Below are 27,343 nucleotides of genomic sequence, written 5' to 3'. Positions count from 1 at the left end.
AGAGGTGATTATGCTAAGGAGCTTAAAGTCCAATAATGAGGAGCAGTCCTTGTAGCCTGGCTGTTAGAGATTCTCATGATTCCATGGGAGATTACTGGGATTTTAATCCTGGTGCTGGCTCCCAGCTTGCGAATGCACATTCTGAGAGGCAGCGGGCAATGGCTCACTGTGATGTGTGCCTGCCACCCACATAGGAAACCTACTTCCACGTTTAATCCAGCTCAGCCCAAGCCATTGGGAGCATGTGGAGAGTGAACCAACAGGTGATACTTCTCTCTGTCTCTCTTTTTCTCTCAAGTTAAAAATACCTTAAAGCAAAGCTCTAGTGAGCTTAGAACAAGTGAAGAAATAAACTTTATGGCAAGCAATAAGTTCCATCAACATAGTAAAAGACTGATGATTCAGGGTAGGCGGAGGGCATATTTGGTTGAAAATGAGATGACATTCAAAGTATGACTGGGCTGGGAACTTATAAGAACATAGCTTAATTAAGCAGTGAGACTTAAGAGACAAGTTTTTTGTAAGATCTGTACAGAATTCTACAATTTCAGCTCATGGTCTTTGAGGATAAGTACGTTGTTTTCTTTCTGATATAGGATAATATCTTTCACGTGAGAATCATCTCCTGATTTCTGGGAACACAACGCAGGCCAGGGTATTCGTGTAGCTGCCATCTTTCAAATGGCTTTAACTCAAAATAGTGACTGAGCCAGTCAGTTCCTTCAGATGCTTTCAGTAAGATGAAATGAAGGTAGGATGAAAAACTATACAATCAAATCAGAGCTTACCTTCTCTGTTCTCCTCTTTCACCTTGTTTTCAAAATTGGCCCATAGTATTGGGTATAAATATCTCCATTAGAAGTAATCATCTCCATTAGAAAATTTGCAAATATTATGACACATTTTTTATTCTATCATTCCGGTAATAACATCCATTGAGTAAAGTATTAGTAATTAGAGTGAGAATTAAGGATTGTCTATAACATGAAAAGAACTGGACTTCACAAGGTGGTTTTAAATCAGTGAGCAGATTCCATTTTCTATAATAGATAAGATGTTAGGTTTAACATTCACAACATTACTTGTGCAAAATTGTATTTTCAATTAACTGATATTTAAATGGAGTAAGTATTTTTCTAACACAATAAATTACACCTTTCATGAGTTGAATCATAAGGATTTTTCCTGACAGGCCAAGCTGTTTATTTAGGCTGTGGTAATTAAAGCATAAATATTCTCTAATATTTCACTTCATTTTTAATTTATTACATTTAAAAGATTGAATTTTTCAAGGCTTGTTAGTAAACACAGTTATAGGTTGCATTTTCATAAATCAAGTGAATGTTTCCAACAAAGGTCTTTAATTTCTGATTTTCAAAAGTGTCTTGTTCTCTTGATTCTTTGGGTTTCCTGTGTCTACACATAGCCATCTGTGTGTCTGATGTGATAGCTCCTTCCTGTTTATGGCATAAGCTTTGTTAGAAAGCTAATTTTCTTTGTTTCAATGGCACATAGCGTATCACTTCGGTTGTTTCTTTGGTTTTGGTTCTATTAGGGCCCATAAGTGTATCCTATAATGGTTTAGTTGATTATATCCACTCTTGGCAGTATTTCCTTTTTTCTAGTTTGTGGCAGTTCCTAGAGTTAGTAGGATGACTTTGAGGTAGAAGTAGACTTCCAAAGATGGGAGTCTTCAGTATGCAGAGAGTTGTATGTCAGTCACACTAGGGATTACAATAGCTATATCCACATTTCTGGAGTTGTGGGACACTAAGAAAGCTGTCTCTTACCTCATCAGGCAAGCATGAGTGATATTGGGAACAGTGGGGCTATGTGATGTGGATGGGACCCTCAGATCAGGCTGGGTGACCGTGACTAATGTTAGGGCTTAAAGAACCACAGCCCTAGTCCCAGCAGTGGGGGATTTTAAGAACTGTTCCAGGTTATGTGGACATTGTAAACTGGCAGGTGTCAGCCTGGTGCGATGAAGATAGGTTCTTCTCTAGATACCAGAGGTTAGATTTTGGTGACATGAGGAATTTGGACTAATATAACAGCCCTGGTACTACAAGACACAGTGGAATCCAGTTATGCTGTGGACTGGAGAATAGAAACCAGAAGCATGAATATAGGAACGAGGACCTTCCCTTCAATTCCCACAGGTGAGCATGAGTTACTCCAGTTATTGTACAATGTCAGTACCAGAGGAACAGAATTCAGTGGGATCTGCCTCAAGTTCTCGTATGGCATGCAAGGATGATGTTGGAGTTTGTGCTCTGGTCTCTTCATATGTTATACCAAGATATACAAAGTGAACTTCCTTGGGCCAGGTCACATGTTATCCTCTGTGGGATGCTGCTGACACTGAGCCAAGTGAAGCTGAAGAGACCTTCCCTGGATCCTGTAGAGTCAGTAATTGTAGCTCTGGGACATGTGCTGAAAATCTCACAGCTGCAGGATGCAGGGACCTTTTCTCTGCCTTGAAAAGTGCCCTAAATCTGTCCTTGGGTCCCCTAGCATTGGGCAGGCTACTTACTGTTCCCTAATAGAAAGGAACGTAGTAGTCTCTGTACTGCAGCAGCTCAGGTCTGATACTTTCGGGGGCAGAAGGAGGTAAAGTGGGTTACAGTTTCAACAAAGCAGTCATAAGGGCACAATCTGTTTTCTACCCTGGATTTAAAGGCAGTGCCACTCTCCCATATTAAGGGCTGCCAATCTGCAGAGGTGGCAGAAGTCATGGTATATTGTATGCATCTGTTCCTGGCAAGGTGACATCCTGTCTGGCCACGGAGTTAGGGGAGAAGCCCTGTGCTTTGTTCCTCTCTCTTTTTCCCTGTCTGCTAGATCAGATTCCAGTTTTGCCTCAATCTCCTTTACTGTCCTGATACATTCCTGTGACTGGGGTGAATGAACAATATACTCAGTTTACCTTATTTCATTGCTACATCTAATGAATTATGCTCCAATTTCAGGCTGCAATGACTAACATTAGCTTAGCCCACAATTTTTTTCTTTATCTTATAAGCAGCATTCTTTCATGTTGATTTCAAAGACCTACTATGACTAATACAGAAGGCCAATATACAATTAAAATTATGGGACTGAGGTTGCCATACATATTTTATGACAACAATGTTTTTGCTTCGTTTTCAAAAAAGAAGGAAGAAGAGATGGAAGGGAAGGAGGGAGGGGTGAAGGGAGGGAGGAACGATGGCTTTCTGGCATACGTGAATGCAAAGAAGAAAGGTCCCTGATTGTGAATTTGGAGAAGCCTCAACATACACATATGGATCCCAGTATGTTAACAGCCAGGGTCGGACCCATCCTTCCCCTGAAGCAGAGCCTGCAAACCCTTGCATTCAAGGACACAGACATGTTGGGAGTAATTAATGTAACCAATAGCTGAAAAAAATCCACATAAAGTATATTAATTAATTAAGTCACCTTGCCTCAGATGCTTAAACTGATGATGAATTCACTTCATCAAGCTAACAGTTTAGAGTCAACTAATGGAGCAAAGGAACCCAGAAGTCAAGAAATCATATATGGAATAGAAGAGAAGCTTGACATAGTTCAATTAATATCTCCAGAGATTCAATATATTACATCCATAAATTAGGTGGAGAAAAAGACAATGTGAAGGATTTAAAAGGATGTCACAAGTGAAAGAACATAAATTAAAGGAATTATTTCAAAGGTACATCAAAAACAGACATGGAAAATGAAAGATTAGAAGAAAATTAAAGTAAAAATTTAGGAGTTCAAGTCTCATGTTATATAAGTTTCGATAAATGTATAAGAAAATTATAAAGCACAAACCATGTTAAAATAGTAACTAATGAAACACAAATGCCTATTTTAACATATATTATAGTTTAGACTAGTAAGAAAGGATTTCAAGAAAGCATTTTGAGTTGCAAAGAGGAAAAAGATAAATAGGATCAGGAAACTTACAGAATATATGATGGCTGAGTATATTAAAAAAAAAAAGATTTGCTAGCTACTAAAGTGATTGGGAATAAGCTAAGGGTTCAATGCACAGAAAGCTGTCTATGTGGAAAACCAGTAATGCATGCATTATAAATTTACTAAACTTCATGAATATTATGAAAGAGAAAAAGAGAAATGTGGGGAAAGGAGAATAATAATTGAAAATATTTAACACCGAGAAATCAGTAAATAGAAGTAGGTGATACTATTTACAAACACAAAGATAGCTAAGAGAATGTAAGGTGAGAAGGGTTACTATTTAAATAGTAACAAAATACATCTTTTTCCAACAATTTCTGCAGTATACTGTGGAGAGTTGTTTTTGAACTTTTCCTTTACTTGTCATATTTTTACAAATGATACTCTCAGGATGAACAAAGAACTATTTTCTAACCTCTTCCACTGAAGTTACAGATAAACTTATGGGCACACACACATACATATGTATCTTACAGTTATTGGAAAAATTTCAAGGATTCTTTTACTTATGTGTAAGGTGTGACATCATAAATTCCAATTATAAAAGTCCAAGATTTAGAATTAAATTTAAAAATGAATTATATACTAAACACAACCCCAGTTTTCTAGTCTAAATTTTTTTTACAAATCAGATTGTAAAAAAAAATTAAATGTTTTATGTGTCTTTGAATATATAAATCTATACAGGAATATAGGGACCAGTGTCATAGAATAATAGGCAAAAGCTGCTACTTTTGTCACTAGCATCCCCTATGGGTGCTGATTCAAGTCCTGGCTCCTCTACTTCTCATCTAACTACAAGGTAATGTGCATAGGAAAGCAGCCGCCCATGTGAGAGACCTGGAAGAAGTTCCCAGCTCCTGGCTTCAGAATGGTTCAGCTCCACCCATCGTAGCCACTGGGGAGTAAATAATGAATGAAAAACTTCCCTCATTCTCTCTCTCTCTTCTCTCTCTCTCTCTCTCTCTCTCTCTCTCTCTCTCTCTCTCTCTCTCTCTCTCTCTCTCTCTCTAACTCTGCCTTTCAAATAAGTCAACCTTTACAATGTATATAAATATAGAAATACACATATAATCTGCCACCAATCAAATCTCAGAAGTACATGCATCAAAACAACAAAATAAGTTTTCTTAATTCATATCACATGTTCCCCATTAGGTCAGGAAAGGAACTCTGCCAACCCTAGGATCTCAAGCAGTAGGAGAAGTCAAGCCACCATTTAAACATTGGCAGGCATTGCACAAAGGGAATAGCAGCTGGAGCAAGTGTGACATCAGCTCAGATCTGGAAATGTCTTGTGTCACATCTCGGTTCATTATCCAGAATCCAACCATCAGTCACAAAGGGGTCAGCAGGTGCAACTTCATTGTGAGCTGTGAATCTGAAAAAACTGAACTGTTTAACAATAATAGTAGCCACCACACTGTCCCTCCAAACATCATGAGGATAATGGATCTGGAAAGTCTGTAAGTCAGGTTGACCGCTTATTTCTATGCATTTCTCTAAAACCTACAACTGTGAAAAGAAAAATACTGTGAGCTGGCAACATGATAAACCAACAGAAATATATATATGTATTTTATTTTATATGTACCTTTTTGGGCATTGGTCCACAATTACACACACTTTTAAGTTTGGGATTTCTCTTTCTTTCTTTCTTTCTTTCTTTCTTTCTTTCTTTCTTTCTTTCTTTCTTTCTCTTTCTGTGTCTTTTTTCTTTTTTCTATTTTTTTAATTTATGGTACAATTCCATAGGTTTTCAGGTTTTCAATTTTAAAATGCTATTGCAAGTTTTAAGAATAAAGCACGACATTTCATTAAGATGCTACTCTGACCCTGGAAGTAATTCATGTTTAGGTCTTTTTGTCTGCTCTGGAGCCTACGTTCTCAGCGAAGGATCGTTGGCTGCCTCAAGAACCTTGTATTCTCAGCTGTTGAATAATGTGCTGCATCTCCCACTCCAGTTTTTTGAAACCAACCCCATAGGCCAGATCATTAGTCGATTCACCAAGGTAAGTGGTGCATTAAGTTTGTGAGTATATACTGGACTGAAATTATGTTTTTGCAAATATTAAGGGAAAGAAGGAGAGAGGTTGAGATAGGAAGAATGATAGCCAAGAATGCTTAGATTCTTAGAATTGTGCATATGAAATACATGAAATTTGTTTTTTATATTAATTTTTTAAACCCACATATAAAAATCATGACCCACATTTACCTATAATCCCACTTATAAAAATATGTTAGTCAAGAAAGTTGAATTTGTGTTTAGCACAAATATTATTCTCAAACTTATTTATAAATCTTTGACATTTGCAATTTTATTTATAATATCATACCTTACACATATAGTTGCAAGAATCCTTGAAAGGTTCTCAGAGAACATAAGTACATAGACTTTGCAATGTGCAATTTATACATTTAGGAATCACTGAATTAGATCAAGAAACAAAAAAATAATTCAAAGTCAGAGGACATCCAGACTTTGGATATGTTTGGATATGTTTGTTTTCATTGTGTCTGCTCCCCCAAAGGGATTTCCTCATGGCGTTGGGTTTGCAATGTCAAATAAAGATACAATACAACAGGTTGTTTTGAATTGTCAGTAGCCACCATAAAAGAAAACTGCTATTATTATAATTTATGTAACACAAAAAAGCCAAAAGAGGACTCTAAAGTGTCATGAATATTAAGTTGTTATACACTCATATCCTTCTCATGAGAAGTTTTTAACATTTAATTTGCTATATAAAAGCAACTTAAAATTATGAAAAATGAATCTAAAAAGGTAAATTTATTTTGTGAGAAAAAATTTTGAAATTCATGCATAATTATATCATAATTTACATTTCCACAAATTTTTGGAAGTCCTCTAATATACTTATAGCATATTTCAATTTGCAGTAGGAACATTTCAAGTGCTCAATAATCATATATTTCTATAATGTAATTATTATATGTAATATTATTTCTCAATAATCATATATCTCTAGTGGCTTCTATATTAAGTAGCATAAGCATGCAATATCAAGATATGTTAATACCTATATGTGTCTATATATAAAATAAATTTGAAGTCTATGAAAGAAAGTGAAGATAAGGCATGAATATGTCATACTAAAATCTTGCTGGGACATTAAGCCTTCTTAATTTTACCAATGTGCACATGGTTCTTAAAACTCATAGAATAGCTTGATTTCCAGCATCCTGTATCCCCCAGTGAACATTTCCTACTGGAACCCTATATTTTTATACAGTGACATTTCAAATGGCTGAATCTTGGGAAAATGGAAATGTTAGAAAACAAATTGTAAACAGGAAGTTACTTATGAATAAGAGACTGTTATTTAGTATATTATTTAGTAAACCAAATATCGAAGGAAAAGCAAAACAGAGTTAATAAAATTCTATCTGTACTCTCTGTATCCATTTTGTTCTGCACCTAGTAATTATTCTCCTATTCTTTGGAATCCCTTAGGTCAGACCTTGTAACATAACTAGATCTGATTGCCTCTTTTGATCATCTTTTGCCTCTTTTCCACTTCCATCTTTCAGTTTCTGATTTTGTAAAGAAAGATTATAGAATTTTCCTTTATAGGTATGATCTGGCTCCCCAAGAAGGATACTGGGCACATACTTAGGGCATAACAATGACCTGGAGGCTTTTGATACATTTTTTAAATTAATTGGTTTTTGACACAATTTAGTTGGCTCAGGGCTCTCCCTTCCACTTCCCCCAAGTGTCTTCCCCTTCTCTCTATACGCCCCTCCAAGTTCACAATGGTTGTCTTTCGTGAATTTTCCCAAATCCATCATGCTGCCACTGGAGTGTCTCCCAACCATGTAAGAGACTGTCAGTCATCTTGTTGTGGGTTCATTTCTGTATCCTGGGACCCTAAGGTAGGTACAATTAGGATTAGATCTTCATTATTTTGGGGCAGTACCATAGAAGTAGCCCAGTGCATCACACACTGGATTTGAAAACTCCACCTACTGGAATCTAAGGTTTTGCATTTACTTTGTTCTTTCACAGACATCTTTGTATAATTAGTTGTTATATAGTTGTCATGGGAAAATAAAAATTACATGTTCATAGACAATCACTTTATTATTATGAGAGCTTCTTGTTACAATTGACTATGGCAGAAAAATAAATAGCAAAGAAAAAAGGCTGTGTAGTTAGACTTACTAATCATAAAAGTGTCACACATGAGTAAACATTTCCCACTTTTCTGGGAACTATTATTGTTTGGCCTTGCGTGATGGCTCAGTTGACTAATCCTCTAGTTCCTGGTGCCGGGATTTTGTATGGGCACCAATTTGTGCCATGGCTGCTCCACGTCCTGTCCAGCTCCCTACTTATGGCCTAGGAAACCAGTCCAGGAGGTCCGAAATCCCTGCATTCATTTAGAAAACCCGGAGGAATTTCCAGGCTCCTGGCTTCTGATCAGATCAGCTCCAGCCATTGCAGCAATTTGGGAAGTGAACTAGCAGATGAAAGATCTTTCATTCTCTCTGCAAATCTTCCTTTCCAATAAAACTAAATATTTTTTTTTAAATCCCTCTTCCAGTGAATGATATGTTTCTGTTTCACTGATTTAGGAACTAAGTGACTTGCTATCATCTTTTTCAGGATATATTTATAATTGATGTGCGTTTCCATTACTACTTACGGACCTGGTTGGACTGTACACTGGATGTGATTGGAACAGTTTTGGTCATTGTGGGAGCCTTGCCACTCTTCATAGTGGCTGTTATTCCAATAATTATCTTCTATTTCACCATACAAGTAAGTTATCGGATTTTTATTTGTATTAATATCTGATATGTCCATTATCAAATGTAGTGTTGGAATGCATTTTTATTCATATTGAAGGCTAGTCTGCTAATGCCACGGATATTAATCACTTTCTCGTTGACTTATCTATGTTGTGATCATTCTTTCTATTTCAAATATATTCTTTATTTTCTCCAATTGTTTGTGCATTGTTTTGTCTTTACAACCTCGATCTTATTCCATATTTTTCTGTGAAATTTGCTCTACCAAAATAGTACAGAGACCTGATTTACCCATGTTTTGCACTATTATATTGCTAGCATAGGAAATAGTAGTAAGCTATTTTTTGGAGAACACTGACACCTGCTTAATCAACAAACTAAGTTCTCTGGGAACAGAGACTCTCATATTTAACATTCATTGGAATAAAAAGATGATATTAACCATCAATTATGTCTGATATTAAGCAAAAGTTGGAAGTGAAATTTTACTGATGGGTGGCCCGGCGGCCTGGGCTAGCAGTTAAAGTCTTCACCTTGAATGAGCCAGAATCCCATATGGGCGCCGGTTCTAATCCCGGCAGCTCCACTTCCCATCCAGCTCCCTGCTTGTGGCCTGGGAAAGCAGTCGAGGACGGCCCAATGCATTGGGACCCTGCACCCGCGTGGGAGACCCGGAAGAGGTTCCAGGTCCCGGCATCGGATCAGCGCGTACCGGCCTGTTGCAGCTCACTTGGGGAGTGAAACATCGGATGGAAGATCTTCCTCTCTGTCTCTCCTCCTCTCTGAATATCCGGCTTTCCAATAATAATAAAATCTTTAAAAAAAAAAAAAAAAAGCTTCACTTCTCATTCAGCTCCCTGATTGTGGCCTGAAAAAGCTGTAGAGGATGACCCAAAGTCTCAGAACCCTATATCCGCATAGGAAACTTGAAAGGGACTCAGGCCAGTGCTGCGCTGATTCGAAGCCAGGAACCAGGAACTTCTTTCGGGTCTCCCACGCGGGTGCAGGGTCCCAAGGCCTTGGGCTGTCCTCCACTGCTTTCCCAGGCCACAAGTAGGGAGCTGGATGGGAAGTGGAGCTGCCAGGATTAGAACCGGCACCCATATGGGATCCCAGGGCTTTCAAGGCAGGACTTTTAGCCGCTAGGCCATGCCGCCAGGCCCTGAGAAGGGAAGCTTTTGAGATCTGAACCAGTACCCAATTGGAATCCTGGCCCATGCAATTCAAATTTAGCCACTGAGTCAACACACTGCGCCAGTGTTTTATTTTATTTTATTTTATTTTATTTTATTTTATTTTATTTTATTTTATTTTATTTTATTTTATTTTACTATAATTCCAACAAGGATTTTACATAAAATTCCATATCTGAATATTTTTGGCATGCAAGTTTGAGTGCCGTCTGAGTTTTGTTTGCTGTTGAGGACAGTGTTCCGGGACTGATTAATGATGACCTGGTAACCTGGGCAGTGTTTCTTTTCAGCTCTCCACAGACCATACACATCCCAGTTAACATATAGTTGTGGCCAAGTGAGTAGCCAGTTTGTCATTGTGGTTGTGTTTGTGTTATTTGAAGAGAAAAAGAAAAGATTAATGTAATTATATTTGAGTGTAAAACTATTATTGTTTGTACTGTTGCTGAGCTTCCCTCATGTTATAGGTTATCTGATTGGTCCTAGCTTCAATCACTGACAGAGTTTTTTCCCTGGCACATGCGCGGTTGTGATCATTTGAGAGTGTTGTCTAAGTGGTTTGTTGCCCCATTACATTCCACATGTGTTCTGTAGAATTAGGACTTTTCAGTTTTATAAGAAGGTATTTGTTCCCTGAGGCTCCAGTAACACAGTGCTATAAACTTGGTGGCTTCAACAGCAGGAATTTGTTCTCTCATTTCAATCGTGGCAAGTAGAAGTTCAAGATTAATATGTTGGCAGGGTTTATTATTCTAGAAACTGTGAGGGAGACTCTGTTTCCTGCTTCCTCCTAGCTCCTTGTGCTTATCCACATGCTCTGATATTTTCCTTGACTTGGTGACAGGGCTCTCTAATTTCTGCCACCATCTTCACATGACATCCTCCGTGTGTCTGTGGCTTTTCCTCTCTCTCCTGTAAGGACATCCACTATTCCATTTAGGCTCTGCCCAAATCTCATCTGGAGATATTTAATTTATATTTACAAATATCCTATTTCCACATACAGCAGTGTTCCCAGATACTGGAGGTTGGGACAAGGTTGTAGAAGGTCGATCTTTAATTCATTGTACAAGACCCCTACAGTCTCAAAATCATGGAGTTCTTCTCCACCACATCTCTCCAATTGGATCTTTGTGTCTCCTAAATAGAGATACTATGTGGCAAGTTCACGACAAATTCGAAGACTGGCAGGAGCATCTCGCTCACCTGTCATTTCCCATTTTGGTGAGACCTTATCAGGCGTGTCTACCATCAGAGCATTCGGACATGAACAGAGATTCATCCAGCAAAACAAAGAGGTGGTGAATGAGAACTTGGTCTGTTTCTACAATAACATAATTGCCAACAGGTAAATCATATCAATGCCTCGATATGTGAAAGCCTTAAAAGTTTTCTCACAGTTAATATACTTTTAAGTTAAGTATATATATTTATAGTCACACAAAGGCTTTTATTTAGCTTCACACGTTGAATGAAAACCATGGGTTCGATTTTTTAAGAATATGTAGGATGCTACTAGAACTGCTAATGATACAATAATTCTGTGTTGTATTTTATATTGTAGACTGTATCTACATATAACACTTTAAATTGTGAAGTTGTAATTCACACAACGAAGGAAAAAACCAAAATAGTAAGAGACATTTTAAAACATTTTAGCATTTAGAGACTACATAATATAAAATGCATTTGAAATATAGAAAGTAAATTCATTATTGTTTTCTCAGAAAAAAATTGAAAATGCCTTTGCTCATTTTGACCAGCATTCTTATCTCTTGCTTTGTCATTCTGATTAAGTTTTAAAGCAAAGAACTGCACAAGTAAGGTATATTTTTGGCAGAGGAATCCGTTGAGCTGTCATTGTGACAGTGTGCTGTTTTTAACTGAATTGCAGGTAAGCTGTGGCAGGAGGAAAAAGCAACGATCGATGTACACTTTTGATTTCCCAGAGGCAAACTGGCACTAGATGCATTCAGCTTTCTTTTCCTTGGTCCCTCAGAATATGTTTTACATATTGCAGGTGGCTGGCTGTTAGACTTGAATTTCTTGGAAATTTAATGGTGTTCTTTGCTGCACTGCTTGCTATGCTGGCTGACAATTCCATAGATTCAGCAATAGTTGGTTTATCTATCTCCTATGCTCTAAATGTAAGTAATAATGATTTTTCTGGTATATGATATGTTTATAATCCAATTAATTAAACTCTCTTCTCCTTTGCCTGTCTGAAATATAGATTCTATTAGCTAAGTAATGGGAGGCAGATTTGGATTGCTCTGGAGGCTCATTTCTTTCTCTCTTTTGGTGGCAGAAGGAAACTGGCTCAGCAGTTTTTAAGTTAGCTCACAAGCAAAGGCCAGATACCCAAGGCTGGGCTTAGGGAGGGCCAGAAGAATCTGCTATTACACAATTTGCAGCAGTCACCTGCTCCCCTATCGTTGTTATAGATTTATGGAGTGTTAAAAAGATGAGACCTGCTCCCCAAGGATTGTGAATCAAATTTGCCCTGTGTAACAGAGATAATGGAAACTCTTTGGAACATGTATGTGCTGTTTGTTCTCTGAATATCAATTTTCCCCAATAAGCCCTATTTTGTTTTACACCACAAGGCACTACTTCAATGAAAGGCTTTGTGCACCTTTGCTAAATGGCAAATGTTACTTAAACCACTAGATGCAATTAAATATTATTTAAGTCTAAATGATTTGAGTACATATCCTCAGTTTTGTATTCATAACTTCAAAGGTCAATTGCACTTTAGAATTCAGAACTTAGACTTCTAGAAGGGCAAGATAGTACATGTACCTAAGTAAGGGCTGGAGTAGTACCAAAAGACCAATTGTTATGGTTAGGCTGGTTAAATATGTTAATACAAATCATAGGTGAGTTAAATAAACACTTTTAAATGTCCCCACATCTGTTTAAGCTGGGTAGATCATCAAATTGAATTGCAGTGAACTCAGGAAGAAAACTAGTTCAAAGTTTTTTCAATTTTTCTTTTAATGAACATGCAATTCTTGGAAATATTTATATTTAAGTCATGTGAAGCTTTTACACATACATAGCATGAACTTGTCACATCAGAGTAATTAGTTTCTATTTCCTTAGCATTTCTTTATGTCTGGAGTCTTCAAGTGTCTCCCTTCTATTTTACCAATAAATATATTATAGACAATAGAACATGAAATAATGGAAACAAAAGGAACGGAAAGGAATGCAAAAAAAAGGGAAGGGAAGGGAAGAGAAGGAGAGAGAGAGGAGAGAAGAGCTTACTCCTTTATATCCTACTATGTTTTCTAGTGCCCATTATACAATATCCTTTATGCATTCCTGCCACTACCCCCTTCTCAACATGTTATAATCTAGATTCTACATTCAGACCTGTATTTCTAAGCTTCCACTTAGGAGAGAAAGCATTAAGCATGTGCAAAACACCCCTAACAGATAATTAGAAATTGCATAAATTATCTGAATAGACATTTCTCAAAAAGATGCAAATGGTTGAAAAATATAAAAAAAAAATCACAATCAAAACAGCCATGAGATATGATCTTCACATGGTCACAATAGCTATTATTAAAAACAAAACAAAACAAAAAGAAATACTTATAAGACTGGGCCTAAGAGGAACGCCTATATACTATAAAACTTTTTAACCTTCAATATTGAGTTTAATATTGAATCATTGAAGATTCTGCATTGCGAGGCAGAAGGAGAAGTTTAAAAGAGCACGAAGGAGAACTGTGAATGGCCAGAATGCTAGAAGAATCTTCCTTATGAAGAAAAGCATTGAAAAACCACAAAGTGTCTCTTGCACTGGTTTTTTTTTTGCCTTACTAAGATTGTACATTTTTTTACATCTATGCCATTAATCTTAGAATTCTTCATTCTTTACATCAAGTATGTAAGTGTACTTCAAGATGTATGTGAAAAAAATGGAATCAAAAGAAATTTCTGATGCAAAAAAATTTTTAGTGTATGTGATATTTATTCATAAAACAAATTTTTCATGAACTTTTGATAAGCTTCTGTGTGCGTGGATCTCACTTTTTAACCATAGTAATTTAACTTTCTGCCATGTACTTCTATTGTGCATGATATAGATGAGCTTAATATACTTAAATATATGCAGGAGTGAATGTGTGCTTAGGCTTACTTCTATATTTGTTAAATAATCAAGAGATAATTGATTCTCGGCCTTTTGGCTAAGATCATGTGTAAATAACTAAGAAATAAAGAATACAAAAATTCTGAAAAATAAAGCTTTCCAAAAAATACAGTTTATGTTATGTAAAAGCCAACTAACATGCTTTAAACTTTTGTTTTTTCTCCCATTGCCTCCAGATTACTCACTCACTGAACTTTTGGGTAAGGAAAGCATGTGAAATCGAAACCAATGCAGTCTCCATTGAAAGAGTTTGTGAATACGCAAATATCGAGAAAGAGGTAAGAACTATAGTGAGCCTTAAATTGACACAAAAATAATGTTTGGACAAAACTTCCATTTCCAAATTCATGTTTTTATTAGGATGTCAATGAAACAAAAACCAAAATGACAGTAAAAAGCACAAGAACTTTATATACCATTAAAATGGAAGCAGAAACACTGCTATATTAAATCAGGACACTCTATAAATGATTTGTCCTTTGCTGCTATAAGGTTAGATATACACCTAAGAACATGGTTAGTGATCATTTACATTGTGAAAAGTATAATAGAGTCATCTTAAAATTACCTAGGGTTTTTAAATTGTACAGTTTTTAAATTGATTGACATTTCCATGCATGAGAAGGAGGAAACTTCTTAACTGTAATTTATGAGGATAAAATTACAATACATGGTACTGTAGTATTTGAAGGTATTCTATATTTTACTCATCTGGGCTACTTCTACATACAAGTTCTATTCATGAATTGGACAAATTATAATGGTGAGTTGAATTTTAATGTACTTTTAAAGATTTATTTTTCTTATTTGAAAGAGATAGAGAGAAAGAGATGTCTTGATTCACGCTCCAAATGGTGCAATGATCAGAGCTTGGCTGATCTGGGAGCCAGGAGCTTCTTCTGGGTCTCCTAGGTAGGTGCAGGGGCCCAAGGACTTGAGCTTTCCTTTGCTGCCTCCCAGGCCTTTAACAGGGAACTAGATTAGAAATGGAGCAACTGGGACTCAAACCAGCATCCATATGGGATGCCAACACTGCAAGCAGGAAATGAGTGTGCCACACCTCACATTTTTGTGTCTTTCTAAACCTATGTTTGAAGATATCTTTTCTCTTTTGCTCCTCTTTCCTCCAGAGGAAGTCATGTCCCTCTTCTACATAAAATCCAAGTACCAATATTTTGCATAGTTGTTAAGAAACTGAAACAGTGCATTGCATCCTGAAATGCAAGTCCTGGTTGCACTTCCTAGGCCAGCTTAATGATAAGTTGCACCCTTAGAAGCAGCAGGCTCAAGTGTTTGAGCTTCTGCCAAGCATATGGGGGCTGCTCAGTCCTGCAGGCAATACAGGCATTGAAGAGTGAATACACACATAAGAGGGTTTCTCTCTCTCCCTCCCTCTCTCTATGTCTTTCTCTTTCTCCCTCTCTTTTCCTTGTAAATAAATATAAAACTAAATCATCTTTAACAGTTGTAACACTTGCTGTTGTCTTTCTGATAGTCTCTCTACTTTTCTCAAACCATTAAGCACCTCTTCCGGTTCCTACATCTTGGTATCACTGCCTTCTTGTTCTTCACAGTCTCTAAATGGGTTACCATATTTCTTCATCCCTCATTACCTATTTGAACATTGACTCTTCCTTTAAATTCTTCCCTAGATTTCATCTTATCCTCTAATACAAATCCTGAAACATTAAGCTGCCTTCACAACCTCTAGCTACCAGAATTCCATTCAACATGCTCAGTCTAATTTGCCAGGTGATGCCTAACACAAAACATTATTTTCTATCCTTTCTAAGCTTTGTATCATTTTGCATGTGTATTCCCTTCAAACTGTAAGAAGATAATATGTGTATGTATATACAAGATCTAATATCTAACAAGATCATCATCCTTTCTTTATGTCATATGTATACTTTGATATGGAGGGAGCCTCCCATGCTTGCAAAAGTTCACACCCCTAAGGACAGGCACCACCCTCTCCTGTTGCTTTCCAAGTAGTTGCCTTTTACTGATAATTCATGTAGTTTCTTCCCTCACCTTGTCCAATCATGCTTTTCGTATCTACCCTACTTAAAGTGACACTCCACTTCTCACCAACCCTCCTCATTTCCTAGTCCTTAAGCTTTATCAGCATCTAACCCTTTGCTTGTTCACTGTTGATCCTCATTCTCCCCTCTACAAGTACTCAGGTACTCTCCATTGAGGAGAGAGTTTTTCCCTGTTTGCCTTACTGCTGAATCTCCCGGCAATCAAAACAGCAACTGACATTATAAGCTCTCAGTATTGAATGAATTGATGACAAACTCATCTCATCTCAGCTTACATGCCAGGTTGTCTCCTTGACAACATTTTAGAAAGTGTTTTCTCAATAACCTGACAGGAGATGGGAAGATACATTAACTCTAAAAATTCTCTAAGAAGATGTTTGTTTGTTTGTTTTTGTTTTTACATGTTGTATTTGAAATGCAAACTGACAGAGAAAGAGAAAGAGAGGGAGAAATGAGATCTTCCATTCACTGCTTTACTCCCCAAACAGGAACAGCCGGGGCTGGGCCAGGTGGAAGCCAGGGTAACTCCTTTTGTGTCTGCCATGTGGGTAGGAGGGGTCCAGTCACTTGAACCATCCTCTGTTGCTTTCTCGGATACATTTGTTATTAGCACGGAGCTGGACTGGAAGTGGAGCAGCCTGACTTAAGTACCTGGTTGTAGACAGCATGCAGTCGTCAGAGATGGCTGTTTAATTTGCTATTCACAGTTTCAGCTCCTTGAAGAATTTGTTAGAATTCGATGAGAACTTTCATCTTGATTATGTTTACACTATTTTCAGATAATGAATATCTACAAATATCTTTTATCACTCATCCTCACTTTTGTTTTTATAGAAATGAGAAAAATTTGTGTGTGTATGGAAGAGAAAGTATTTTATTTTTACTATGCTTATAATTTCAAAAACATTTCTTTGTTTCAAGGCCCCTTGGATTATGCCTAAAAGGCCTCCATTACAATGGCCCAGTAAAGGAGTAGTGGAATTTGTAAATTATCAGGCTCGGTATCGAGATGATCTTGGTTTAGCACTGCACGACATCACGTTCCAGACTCAGGCGGAGGAGAAGGTATCATCTTTGTCTTGTATGTTTTGTTTTGCCTTTTATCTGAATACAGCCATTGCTATGTGCAACATGGCATTCACTGTAAAATAATCTTTTTAAAAATGATCTGTGGAGAAGTTTTCCTTGCATAAAGGAATATATATTATGTATCACATATCATATATCAGATATATTATATATATTCTTCTATGTCTCATATAATATCGTGAAATGTTATTTTAGTACACTTCATTTTTACTTCCTTTATTATCTGAATTTCAATAGTAAATAAGTATTTAAAATATGCCAAATTCGTGACAGGATGTTTGCACAGTCAATGACATGGTTTCCAAGATAATTTATGATAAAAGAAAATTCTTGAGATAAATTAGTTACTGAAAACTACCTACAAAACTGCTGATAATATATCCATTTTGGTTTTTAAAAATTCAAACAAAATAAAAAATATTAAAATAACAATAAAATATAAATAATAAGTATTAATCTGATATGGAATTTTAGATGAACTTTCTGCTTTCTTCCATATTTTCACCATTTCTTTTTCCAAAATGATTCGTAAAGACATGTTATTGTCCTAATAACAAAGATATTACTCAAACAAATATAAGATTAAAAAACCAAACAGAAAAAAATGTCAGTGTCTCACATTTTCTATCTCAAAGGTCCTTTATAATCCCTGATATGCACTTTTCTAACCCTATTAATGGTCTCCTGCACTGATATCTACAACAGAAATATCTTCGAAATAAATTAAAGCATCGTCAAATATTGATTATGCCAATTATTTCAGCACACTTCTGGTTTTTTTTTTCTGATTTGTATGTTTGTTTGTTAGATTTGAGATTCTTTTACTCAGGCAAGCAAACTACATCACCCTTCCTTCTAATGTTCCTAGAATACAACCAAAGCATGAATCAGTAGCCAAAAGGATTTCTGTACTTTCATGGTCAAAGGAACATACTCAATCAAATGGTTTTGGCCAGGAGCCCAGGATCCTTAAATACTATCCACAGCCCCTTTCCATCACTCTGATACAAAGTTGTTTTGATACACCCAGAAAGTAAATACACCCCTTTGGATTTTCTGGGCCATCTGGCAAAAATTTCCAGCAGCCTGTGTTTGCTTGTTTGAGAAAGGAAAAGGAGGAAATAGAACCCATCTGGAAACTCCAAAGAAGTGCCTCATGATCAGTGCCTCCTCTTCCACACATTGATTGCTCAGGGACAGATCAGGAATGACCAGGAATGGTTCTAGAGGTTCAAGTCTGGTGACATGCTTTTGTTGGCAGAGTCCTGAGGCTGTACTAGTTGTTCCTTGCCAACAGATAGGGAGTCTCTGAGTGTGTTATCTGGTCTCCCTCTTCCTAGAATCCACCAGGAATCAGTCATGAGGGCCAAGCCACAGCAAACTTCTATAATTCTAACCACCCCCATCCCTCTGCCAGGAGACCCCACCTCTATATGGTTAGATCAAGTTTTTACCTTCTTACTACCTCATAATGGCTTACTTGCAACACTTGAATCTTGAGCTATACATTCACATCATATCCAAACGAAGAAAAATGGCAACACAAGGGGGTAGGGAGGTAGGATGTAATAGTTTGTTTCATCCTGGAGCATATTTGGTAGAGATATTGAATCCTTAGTAGCCAAATTGTATTTTCCATAGCATTTAAGGTTATTCTGGTTGGCAAAATTACTTCCAACTAACCTGACATCACACCTATCTTTTATGACGATAAGGCTCTGTTCTGTTTTCAAGTCCTCATTGTGGACTGTTGATCATCATTTTCTTACAGATTGGAATTGTGGGAAGGACTGGAGCAGGCAAGTCAACCCTGTCAAACTGCTTATTTAGAATCCTGGAGCCAGCAGGAGGCAAAATTTTCATTGATGGTATTGACATATCAACTATTGGACTTCATGATCTTCGTGGAAAACTTAACATAATTCCACAGGTAAGACTTGTTTTGCCAGTAGTCTTTCTTGGCACTTTCCAAGAGATTTTTTTTCCTAAAAATAAATTGGGTGTTCGTGTTGTGATGCAGAGGTTAAAACTGCTGCTTACAATGCTTCAAGTCCCACCTGACCCTCTTCCAATCCAGCTCCCAGGTAACAGTTAGGGAGAAACAGCTGAAGTTGGCTCAAATCCCTTGGTCCCATGTGGGAGATATGGAAGAACTCCTGATTCCTGGTATTGTTCTGGCCCAGCCCCAGCCAATGCATTCACCTGTGGAGTGAACCTACAGATCAAAGATCTCTCTCCTTCTGTCTCTCCCTTTCTGTCTCTCTGTGTATTTTGCCTTTCAAATACAGAAATAAATCTTTAAAAATGTTGCCCTGACACTCTGACCCCATTGGACGGTTTAGAAGGGCCGGTGGAGTCTATGCAGGAGGCATGACAGTCTATAGGACGCTCTGGGCTGACCAGAGCAACCTCTGGCATAGTTAACACTGGCTGGCAACAGGCCTGGTTGGAGAGCGTGGTGGAGGCCTTGGCTGCGTGGAGCCTACCACTAAGGGGCACAGGAACTGGAGGGAGGCTGAGTTCTGGTCGGGTCACAGTTGTAATCCCTTGGCACAAATATCAATTCGGCTTTGACGCACCATGCCGGATTAGACCACAGCACAGTTTGGTGCTCTGGAGGACCAGGATAGACGTTGGACGGGCTCGGCTAGGCCTCAACCCCATCTGAGCCATATATGAGATATGCGTGGGTATGGACGAGCCGTGGCTGGGCTGAAACTCTCAACAGCAGGAACCAGAATGGATTGAAGAGCGGAGCTGGCCGAAGGACCTGCTGGAATGCGTGAAGCCCGACACCATGAAGGAGTCGGAGGGAGGAACCTGAACAGATCCTCTGACAGGACACTGACTCTACAAATAAACGCAAGAAGCATGGAGGTAAATAACCCAGAAGAGGCTTTGGAATGTGACCCACTGGAATACACTTGGCTCGGGTTGGGACAGACCAGGCTGAGTCAGTTCACGTCATCCACTGGCAAGCCCAAGTGCTGAAACTGTGTGGGGGCCTGGCCGTGTTTGGTTGCGAAAAAAAAAAACAAAAAAAAACAGTACAAAACACAAAATGCCAAGGTGAAATGGCCTGTGCTAGCAGGGAATGCAACACCCGACCAGCACTCCTCCCACTGGTTTAGGTGAGGGACAAGAGTGTGATGGGCAGAGCCGGGGAGAGATGCGATACTCATTGGTTCCAATAGAGGTCGGGGCTCAGAAGAGAACCAACCCAGGGGTTAAAACCATCAGCTGATCGGAGTGATGGACTGTGGCGGGCACTGTGCTTACTAGTAATACATGTAGGAGCCTGGACTGGGAATGCCTCAAAGTTTTTTTTAGGGGGATTCCCCTGAACAAAATGGAGGAATCAAAGCATTAATCAAAAAAAGATGGAAAATGGAGTAGATGAATCAACCACCTCAGCTTTATGCTTGCAGCGGAAAACTGGACAAGGGGAAACCCTAAGACGGACTATGTCAATCAGTGGACTCTGCACCAGCCTCATCATACCTGGACTGTTGCTGATGATATGTTGGTGCTTCTAATTGATCGAGGTGACGCTCTGCTGGCTCTGCCTACAAACCTGAGAGGGCCTCCCTAAGAGGCGGTTGAACTTGAACTGGACAAGTGGGATGCTGGACTCTGTATAGTGTAAACTTTTAATTAGGGAATCTCAACGGAACTTGAGCTGTGGTTATGCATCAAGGTGAAGGAATTCATGATGGGGGAAGGGTTTGGGGTGAAGGGGGGGGAATCCCAGTACCTATGAAATTGTGTCATGTAATGCAATGTAATTAATGAATAAATGAATATTTAAAAAAAAAATGTATCCTTCCAAAACTGCCCTACAAATGATACTTAAAGATGTTCTGTTGAAAGAGAAGAGGAATAGAACCCATCGAAACTAAAGGCAAATGTGAGCTTCCCAGTAAAACAACAACAGAAGACAAAATCAGTTAACAATCCATTGCTAAAATGACAGAACCAATGTAAATAGCTTAAACTCATCAATCAAACATCATAGATATGTGGATTGGATTAAAATAACAAAATCCATCGATTTGTTGCCTACAGGAGACATATCTGACAAAAAAAATCAATGGAAACTCTCATGGATTTTGATTTTTTTTTGTTTCATCTCTTCAAAACACTTCTTTTCTCATTAAATTCTTCACGGACTCATAGATCATACAGTAGCATCCTTTTCGTCAAGAAGATTCTTGATTTTCTTTTTCATTTCTTCAGCAACACATTAGTCATTTGGTAGCATGTTATTTAACTTCATGGAGTTTTTAATTCCTTTTTTTCTTCCTGTTGTTGATTTTGTTTTGTGGCTTTTCATTTAAGCGGATGTACAGTAACTATGTAATGGAGACTATCATATCCAGTAGCATGTATTTAACTTTATGGCATTGTAAATTTCCGGTTTTCTTCCTGTTGTTGATTTTGTATTGTGATTTTTCATTTAAATGGATGTATAGTAACTGTGTAATGAAGACTATCAAACCCAGATGTGAGGATACAATGCAGTATGCATCTCTACTTCCAGATCAGAGATGGATTCCCAATGAAACTGTTAACTGTATCTTCACAGTAAGATGCTGGACTCTCTGCCAATGTCCATGCCCACAATGATGGACATATGACTATTTACGAAGAACTATGTGATAGTAATAATATAAGGGAACTTAGGAGATGGGGAGGTGACCTGCAGAGGGGGTAAGGGAAATCCCGGGGCCTATGAAACTGTATCATAAAATGATATCACTAATAATAAAGAAGTAAAATATTTTTTCAAAAAACATGTACTCCTTTCAAGTACATCAATTCAGTTTTGAAAGCATATTTTCAATATGTTTGGATCCTATTTAACTCTATGATTGTGCAACTGTCTTCCTAAAAGTACTTATCTACTTGAAACCTCAATATATTGCTTTTTTAATTTCCATCACAAAAGTAAGTGCAAATTAAACTCCAATGAATAAAACAGGCTGAAATACATTGGTCATTTTTAAAAGAAATATTATTTAGGGCTTTGATTAGTTGGTAGCATCAATGTAGGATTTTAACTCTTTTAGCTTGAATTTAGAAAATATATATTAAAACACAGTAATTTGGTTAAACTCTTTCTAAAGTCCTTTGATTTGTCCATGTGTGGAATCAGAAATACTTGCTCATTAACAAGAATGCAAATTAGCACAAGAATATTCTTCTAAAATAAAAGGTGATTTATTCAGCTGAGTTTGAGGACCTAAGCTATTTGCTGGATGAAGCAGTGTATTCTAATGATATTTAAAACTAAATGTCTGTCATATTATTTAGACATAAAATTTGTATTATTGTTCAGACACATGTATGTATTATTTACCTCAAAATAATTTGAATACCATCCAAAATTCTGGAGAGGGAAAAATCAGCAGAAACCAAAGACATTATTGTTTTTGTCATAAATAATTGGAGGTATATTGAAATATGGGTTTATAGGCATTGTAGTGAAAATCGATACCCCTAGCCCCACTTAGAGGCTTATTTGCTGATTTGCATTGGCCAAGAGCTCTTTGCATCTTTCAATTCACTATCTATAAAACAGGAATAATAAAATTCCACATTTCTGCGTTGGTGTGGTGACAATATTATATTCAAACTATGTTTCATTATTTATATACCTGAGTAGATGGTATTTCTCATCATCATGGTGATGATGGTTGTACTGAGAGTAAAAACAGGGGAAGAAATAGGATCAGAAACATGACAGTGATTTAATCAGGATAGTAGGCCACCTTGTCTTCAGTGGCTGCGTTCTCACATCTCCAGCAAATCCGCCAGTGGTAGAAACCTTGTACTGTCTTTTTAACCTATATATACATATCTTTGAAATTTTTGATTTATAAGTTAACGCAATAAGAAAACAATTGATAGTGATATATAATTATAGCAATATAGTTTGATATGCATTTTATAAAAAAACAGAATTTTTCTATAAAGTTTTTTCCGCAAAAAAATTGATTCCAAAATATTGGTCATTTTTCCTCTATGAGCCATGGGCTTTTGTTGTTGCTGTTGTTAGCAGTTTGAAAGTGTGAAGTGCAGCCGTAACATCAACAATACAGATTATTTGCATATATTGTGCTACTTTGACTGTAGGTCTAACAACAGATATGGCCCCTGAGTACCTAATTCATGGGGGTGGGGGAGCGATGGTGAATATGATATGCAAAGTCATGATTCACATTCTGGGTGGGACAGGGGCATAGCACACATTTGCAACATGCTACCCAGGATGGTCCATACAGTAACACTTATGACTTAACTTATTTCTGAAATATTTTAGGAACTTGCTTGCCAAAGGATGAGTCTAAGAAAGTGAAACCAGAGATCACTCTGTTCCTTCACATATAATAACTTTGACAGCAGTATTCTGTCTGAGCATTCTGTTTTCCCCCCATGTATTTTCTGAGTCTGCTTTTTAATGTAATAATGTCTTGCATAATAGATTACAGGGGAGTACATTATTTTCCAGGATCCTATGTTATTTTCTGGAACCCTTCAGATGAACCTGGATCCTCTGGACAAGTGTTCTGACAGAGAACTGTGGGAAGCCCTGGAGCTGTGTCACCTAAAGCAGTTTGTGCAGTCTCTCCCTGAGAAGCTGCTCCACGAGATTTCAGAAGGTGGTGACAACCTCAGGTAGGCTGCCGTGCTAGGAGCCAGCCAGGCATCCTCAGGCACCTGAATAAGAATGTAGGCTTTTTCCCTCACTTTCTGCTCATTGTCGTGAGCTCCATGCTATGCGTTTTACTGTCGCTGTTTTCAAGAAAATATAGCTTATATGTCTATGTGTTTAATATCTACATGTGGAATGAAGATTGCAAAATGCTAGGCACTTTTAAATCTTAATGTAAATTTTAAAACAAGGGAAAAAAGAAACTGAAATTGACCTACGGGGGAAATGGCTCCTGAACCCCTCGGGAGCTCCTTTGCTGTATCAGTAACATCTCATTGTTGGGTCCCTTTAAAAGAAGAAACATTGGATTGGAAGACAAAAGCACCACTGAATTGACTGACTAGTACTCTAATACTCTTCAACACTGTTTGCTATCCTAAGGCAGTCTCCTTTGTGTGATTAGAAATCAATGAATAAAAAAATAAAATAATAATAAAAAAGAAATACAAAGAAAGTGAGCTAGGAGCCTCTAACCTATCCCCAGGACATCCCTTCTTCTCAGTCACTTTCCCCCTTCTCCTATCCATTTCTCCACCTCCTGCTACAGGAGTTTCCTTTGCCCTGGTTGGCTCTGGTTGGCTCCAGAGATTTTATATCTGTTGCTGCCTTTGCCTCAAACACAAGATTCTTGAAAGAAAATCTACTTGGCGTATTCTTCATTTCCCTCAGGCCTTGAGCTAAGATACCTTCTCCCAGAAAAGTTACTTTGCCCTGCTTCTCAGCAAATCTACCTCCCACCTTAACATCTACACATTAGGCACCAACCCCTTCAGCACTTTCAAATTTTTCTCCAGTTCATTTTTACATCTATCTATCTCATCTATTATCTATCTAATCTGTCTACCATCTGTCCTCTATTACCTTAGCTGTCTACCTATACCTAATGCATAAAGATAACGTATGCACTTTTGTACATTTATATGCCTCCTCTTATTAGTATAAATTTTAACCAATTAGGGTTTTCCTCCCTTCCGCAATAGAAGCTTTATACAAAGGTCTTTGGCTTATTTATTTTTTTCACTACTCTGTTCCCAGAATGAACACGAGTAAGTCCCTAGTACACAGTAATCACTCAATAAATATTTCCTGAATAAAAGAATAATGAAATTGTGAGTGAGAAAAATAATGAATAGCAATATAAGCAGGATTTTGGAGCAACAATTAGGCTACCCTAAATGCATATTCAAATTATTCTAGTTGATTGTTCACTTGTTTGCAGCGTTGGGCAGCGGCAACTCATCTGCCTTGCTCGTGCTTTGCTTCGTAAAACAAAAATTCTCATCTTGGATGAGGCAACGGCCTCCATTGATTTTGAAACGGACAACTTGGTACAGAGCACCATCAGGAAAGAGTTTTCCGACTGTACTATCCTGACGGTTGCTCACAGGCTCCACTCTGTCATTGATTCAGACAGGTAAGCTTGTTTTCTCTGAGGAAACAAAGTGATTTCTATGGAGACGGATACTAAATGTAAGAGGTACACTAAATTACCTGCCGCTTAGAATGGATTTCATCTGCACTGAGAGAAAATTTTCCTTCATGGTACAGAAGATATTTTCCAAAATGATTAGAGGATGTCTTGAATGCTGAAAGAATATTAGAACATGATTGTTTCCTGATGTAACCTCTATTTGTATAAAAACAACTCGTGTAATAATTTATCTAGTTTGTAGTAGCAAAACCAAAAATGACTGTTACCTAACTGGATTCTTTACCCATTTCAGGGTGCTTGTTCTTGATTCTGGGAGGATTGTGGAATTTGGAACACCAGAGAATTTGATACGTCAGAAGGGACTGTTCTTTGCAATGACAACAAAAGCTGGAATAACACAAGATTCAGAGACAAAAAATTCAATTACTTTAACCTTATGTTGATTACATACACACACACACACACACACACACACACACACACACACACAAATACCTAAGTGAAATAACATTAAAAAAAAGAAGAAGAAAAAGAAGAATAACAATGATAACAGAGAAAAGCAGAGACCTGACTCTGGCCGGCCCACAAAACAATAATCTCCCTCATTTGTAACCCTCCCAGGTCATCATCAGATTTCTTTCCTGCACTCATACAGGGCTTCAGCCACGACCCAAAGTGCCCCATGCCACCCTTCAAGATTGTAATTTAGTTCATGAGTCACGTCTTCAGTGAAGAATCCCCAGGTTCCTTCCCTCCCCAGCCCCTGCTCCTGTACTGTGCTCTTATTAGCCTCGCCTGTGTACTGTTATCATGACAGGACCATACTGGTTTCATTCTTTGTGTCTGTTCTCTCCCTAGCCCTGCTCCCAAAAGAGCAACTTGAAGACAGTGTCCAGTTTTAATTGTTTTGTGTTTGAGGTGCCTATCACAGTGCTTTTCACACTGTTGACACCCAACTCATGTTTATAGAATGATGACCATACACAGTGTGATGTAAGCACATATATGCACACATGATATGTGTTGAGTCTGTACAGTTTATGAAATAATACAGGAATCCTAAAAAGGGTATTACGCAGCTGCTTTTTTCAAAAGGGAATCTTTATAGTAAGGTCTATTTTATTTTAAAATAATGGTTTACAATATTTTTAGCATTTGCCTTTGTGGTTTTAAAAAAAGCCACAGTATTTTCTATACAACATTGATTGTTGGCCGGATCCACCTTAGTCAGATATATGTTAGATTGCATATCTTTATGAAAACATTGTTGATTTTTTGTAGTAGTTTATTTGGAAAGGCTTTTTCATGTTACAGTTTTAAATAATAAAAGCAATATTATGCCTACAAACAGCCTTGAAATTTGAAGTGTTCAGGCTTCAAAGATACATTCATTGTCATATAATTTTAATAAAATATTTTAAGATGTTTGTTAGAACCCATCGATCATTTCCTTTACCTTCCTTTTCTACTTTCTGTGCAATCTTACTTAACTGCCTGCAGGTGTTTGTGAAAAGTTATCTTAGCCATAAATCTTCATACAGTTGTCCCTCAGAATCTACAGGGTTTGGATCCAGGAGCCTTGAGGATATCCATAGCCACAGATGCTCAATGCCTTGTACAAACTGCTGGAGTCTTCCCACATGACTTTAACTTATGTCTTGTTCAGTTGCTATGTTTGCAGTTTTTGTGTTGTGTTCATTATAGAATAATGTTTGAATAAATTATTGTTTACATGTTCAGCACAGAGTTCTTTATTTGTTGGAAAAATTTCCATCTGTGTTTGACAGATTCCAAGGATATAGAACTTGCTGATACATAAGGTTGATGCAGTTATCTGAAGTTCCCATTAGAATGCAAGCTACTTGAAGTGAGGTCCTGTTTTTTTAGCCCTACCACTACATATCTGAGAAATTAAAATATAATTTAGATATCTGATATCAAAGAAGGTATCTGATC

The 27,343-nt window shown here is 37.5% G+C and overlaps 1 protein-coding gene across 2 annotated transcripts in view; it reads left to right on the top strand.

The window, feature by feature from the left end:
- LOC101535776 (ATP-binding cassette sub-family C member 2-like) overlaps nucleotides 1-27,051 on the top strand; it is an 87,242-nt gene extending 60,191 nt beyond the window's left edge. For both annotated transcript variants that reach the window (XM_058661758.1, XM_058661759.1), the window contains 10 exons: nucleotides 5,827-5,981; nucleotides 8,603-8,758; nucleotides 11,090-11,289; nucleotides 11,962-12,088; nucleotides 14,283-14,384; nucleotides 17,073-17,216; nucleotides 19,012-19,170; nucleotides 23,752-23,918; nucleotides 25,175-25,369; nucleotides 25,680-27,051. In XM_058661758.1, coding sequence (XP_058517741.1) covers nucleotides 5,827-5,981; nucleotides 8,603-8,758; nucleotides 11,090-11,289; nucleotides 11,962-12,088; nucleotides 14,283-14,384; nucleotides 17,073-17,216; nucleotides 19,012-19,170; nucleotides 23,752-23,918; nucleotides 25,175-25,369; nucleotides 25,680-25,830 — 1,556 coding nt within the window. In that variant the 3' untranslated portion in view covers nucleotides 25,831-27,051. The remainder of the gene's footprint in view (nucleotides 1-5,826; nucleotides 5,982-8,602; nucleotides 8,759-11,089; nucleotides 11,290-11,961; nucleotides 12,089-14,282; nucleotides 14,385-17,072; nucleotides 17,217-19,011; nucleotides 19,171-23,751; nucleotides 23,919-25,174; nucleotides 25,370-25,679) is intronic.
- The last annotated feature ends 292 nt before the right edge of the window (nucleotides 27,052-27,343 follow it).

The sequence above is a fragment of the Ochotona princeps genome, chromosome 3, assembly GCF_030435755.1.
Source record: "Ochotona princeps isolate mOchPri1 chromosome 3, mOchPri1.hap1, whole genome shotgun sequence".
Lineage (NCBI taxonomy): Eukaryota > Metazoa > Chordata > Mammalia > Lagomorpha > Ochotonidae > Ochotona > Ochotona princeps.
This window is presented reverse-complemented; position numbering and strand designations above follow the sequence as displayed.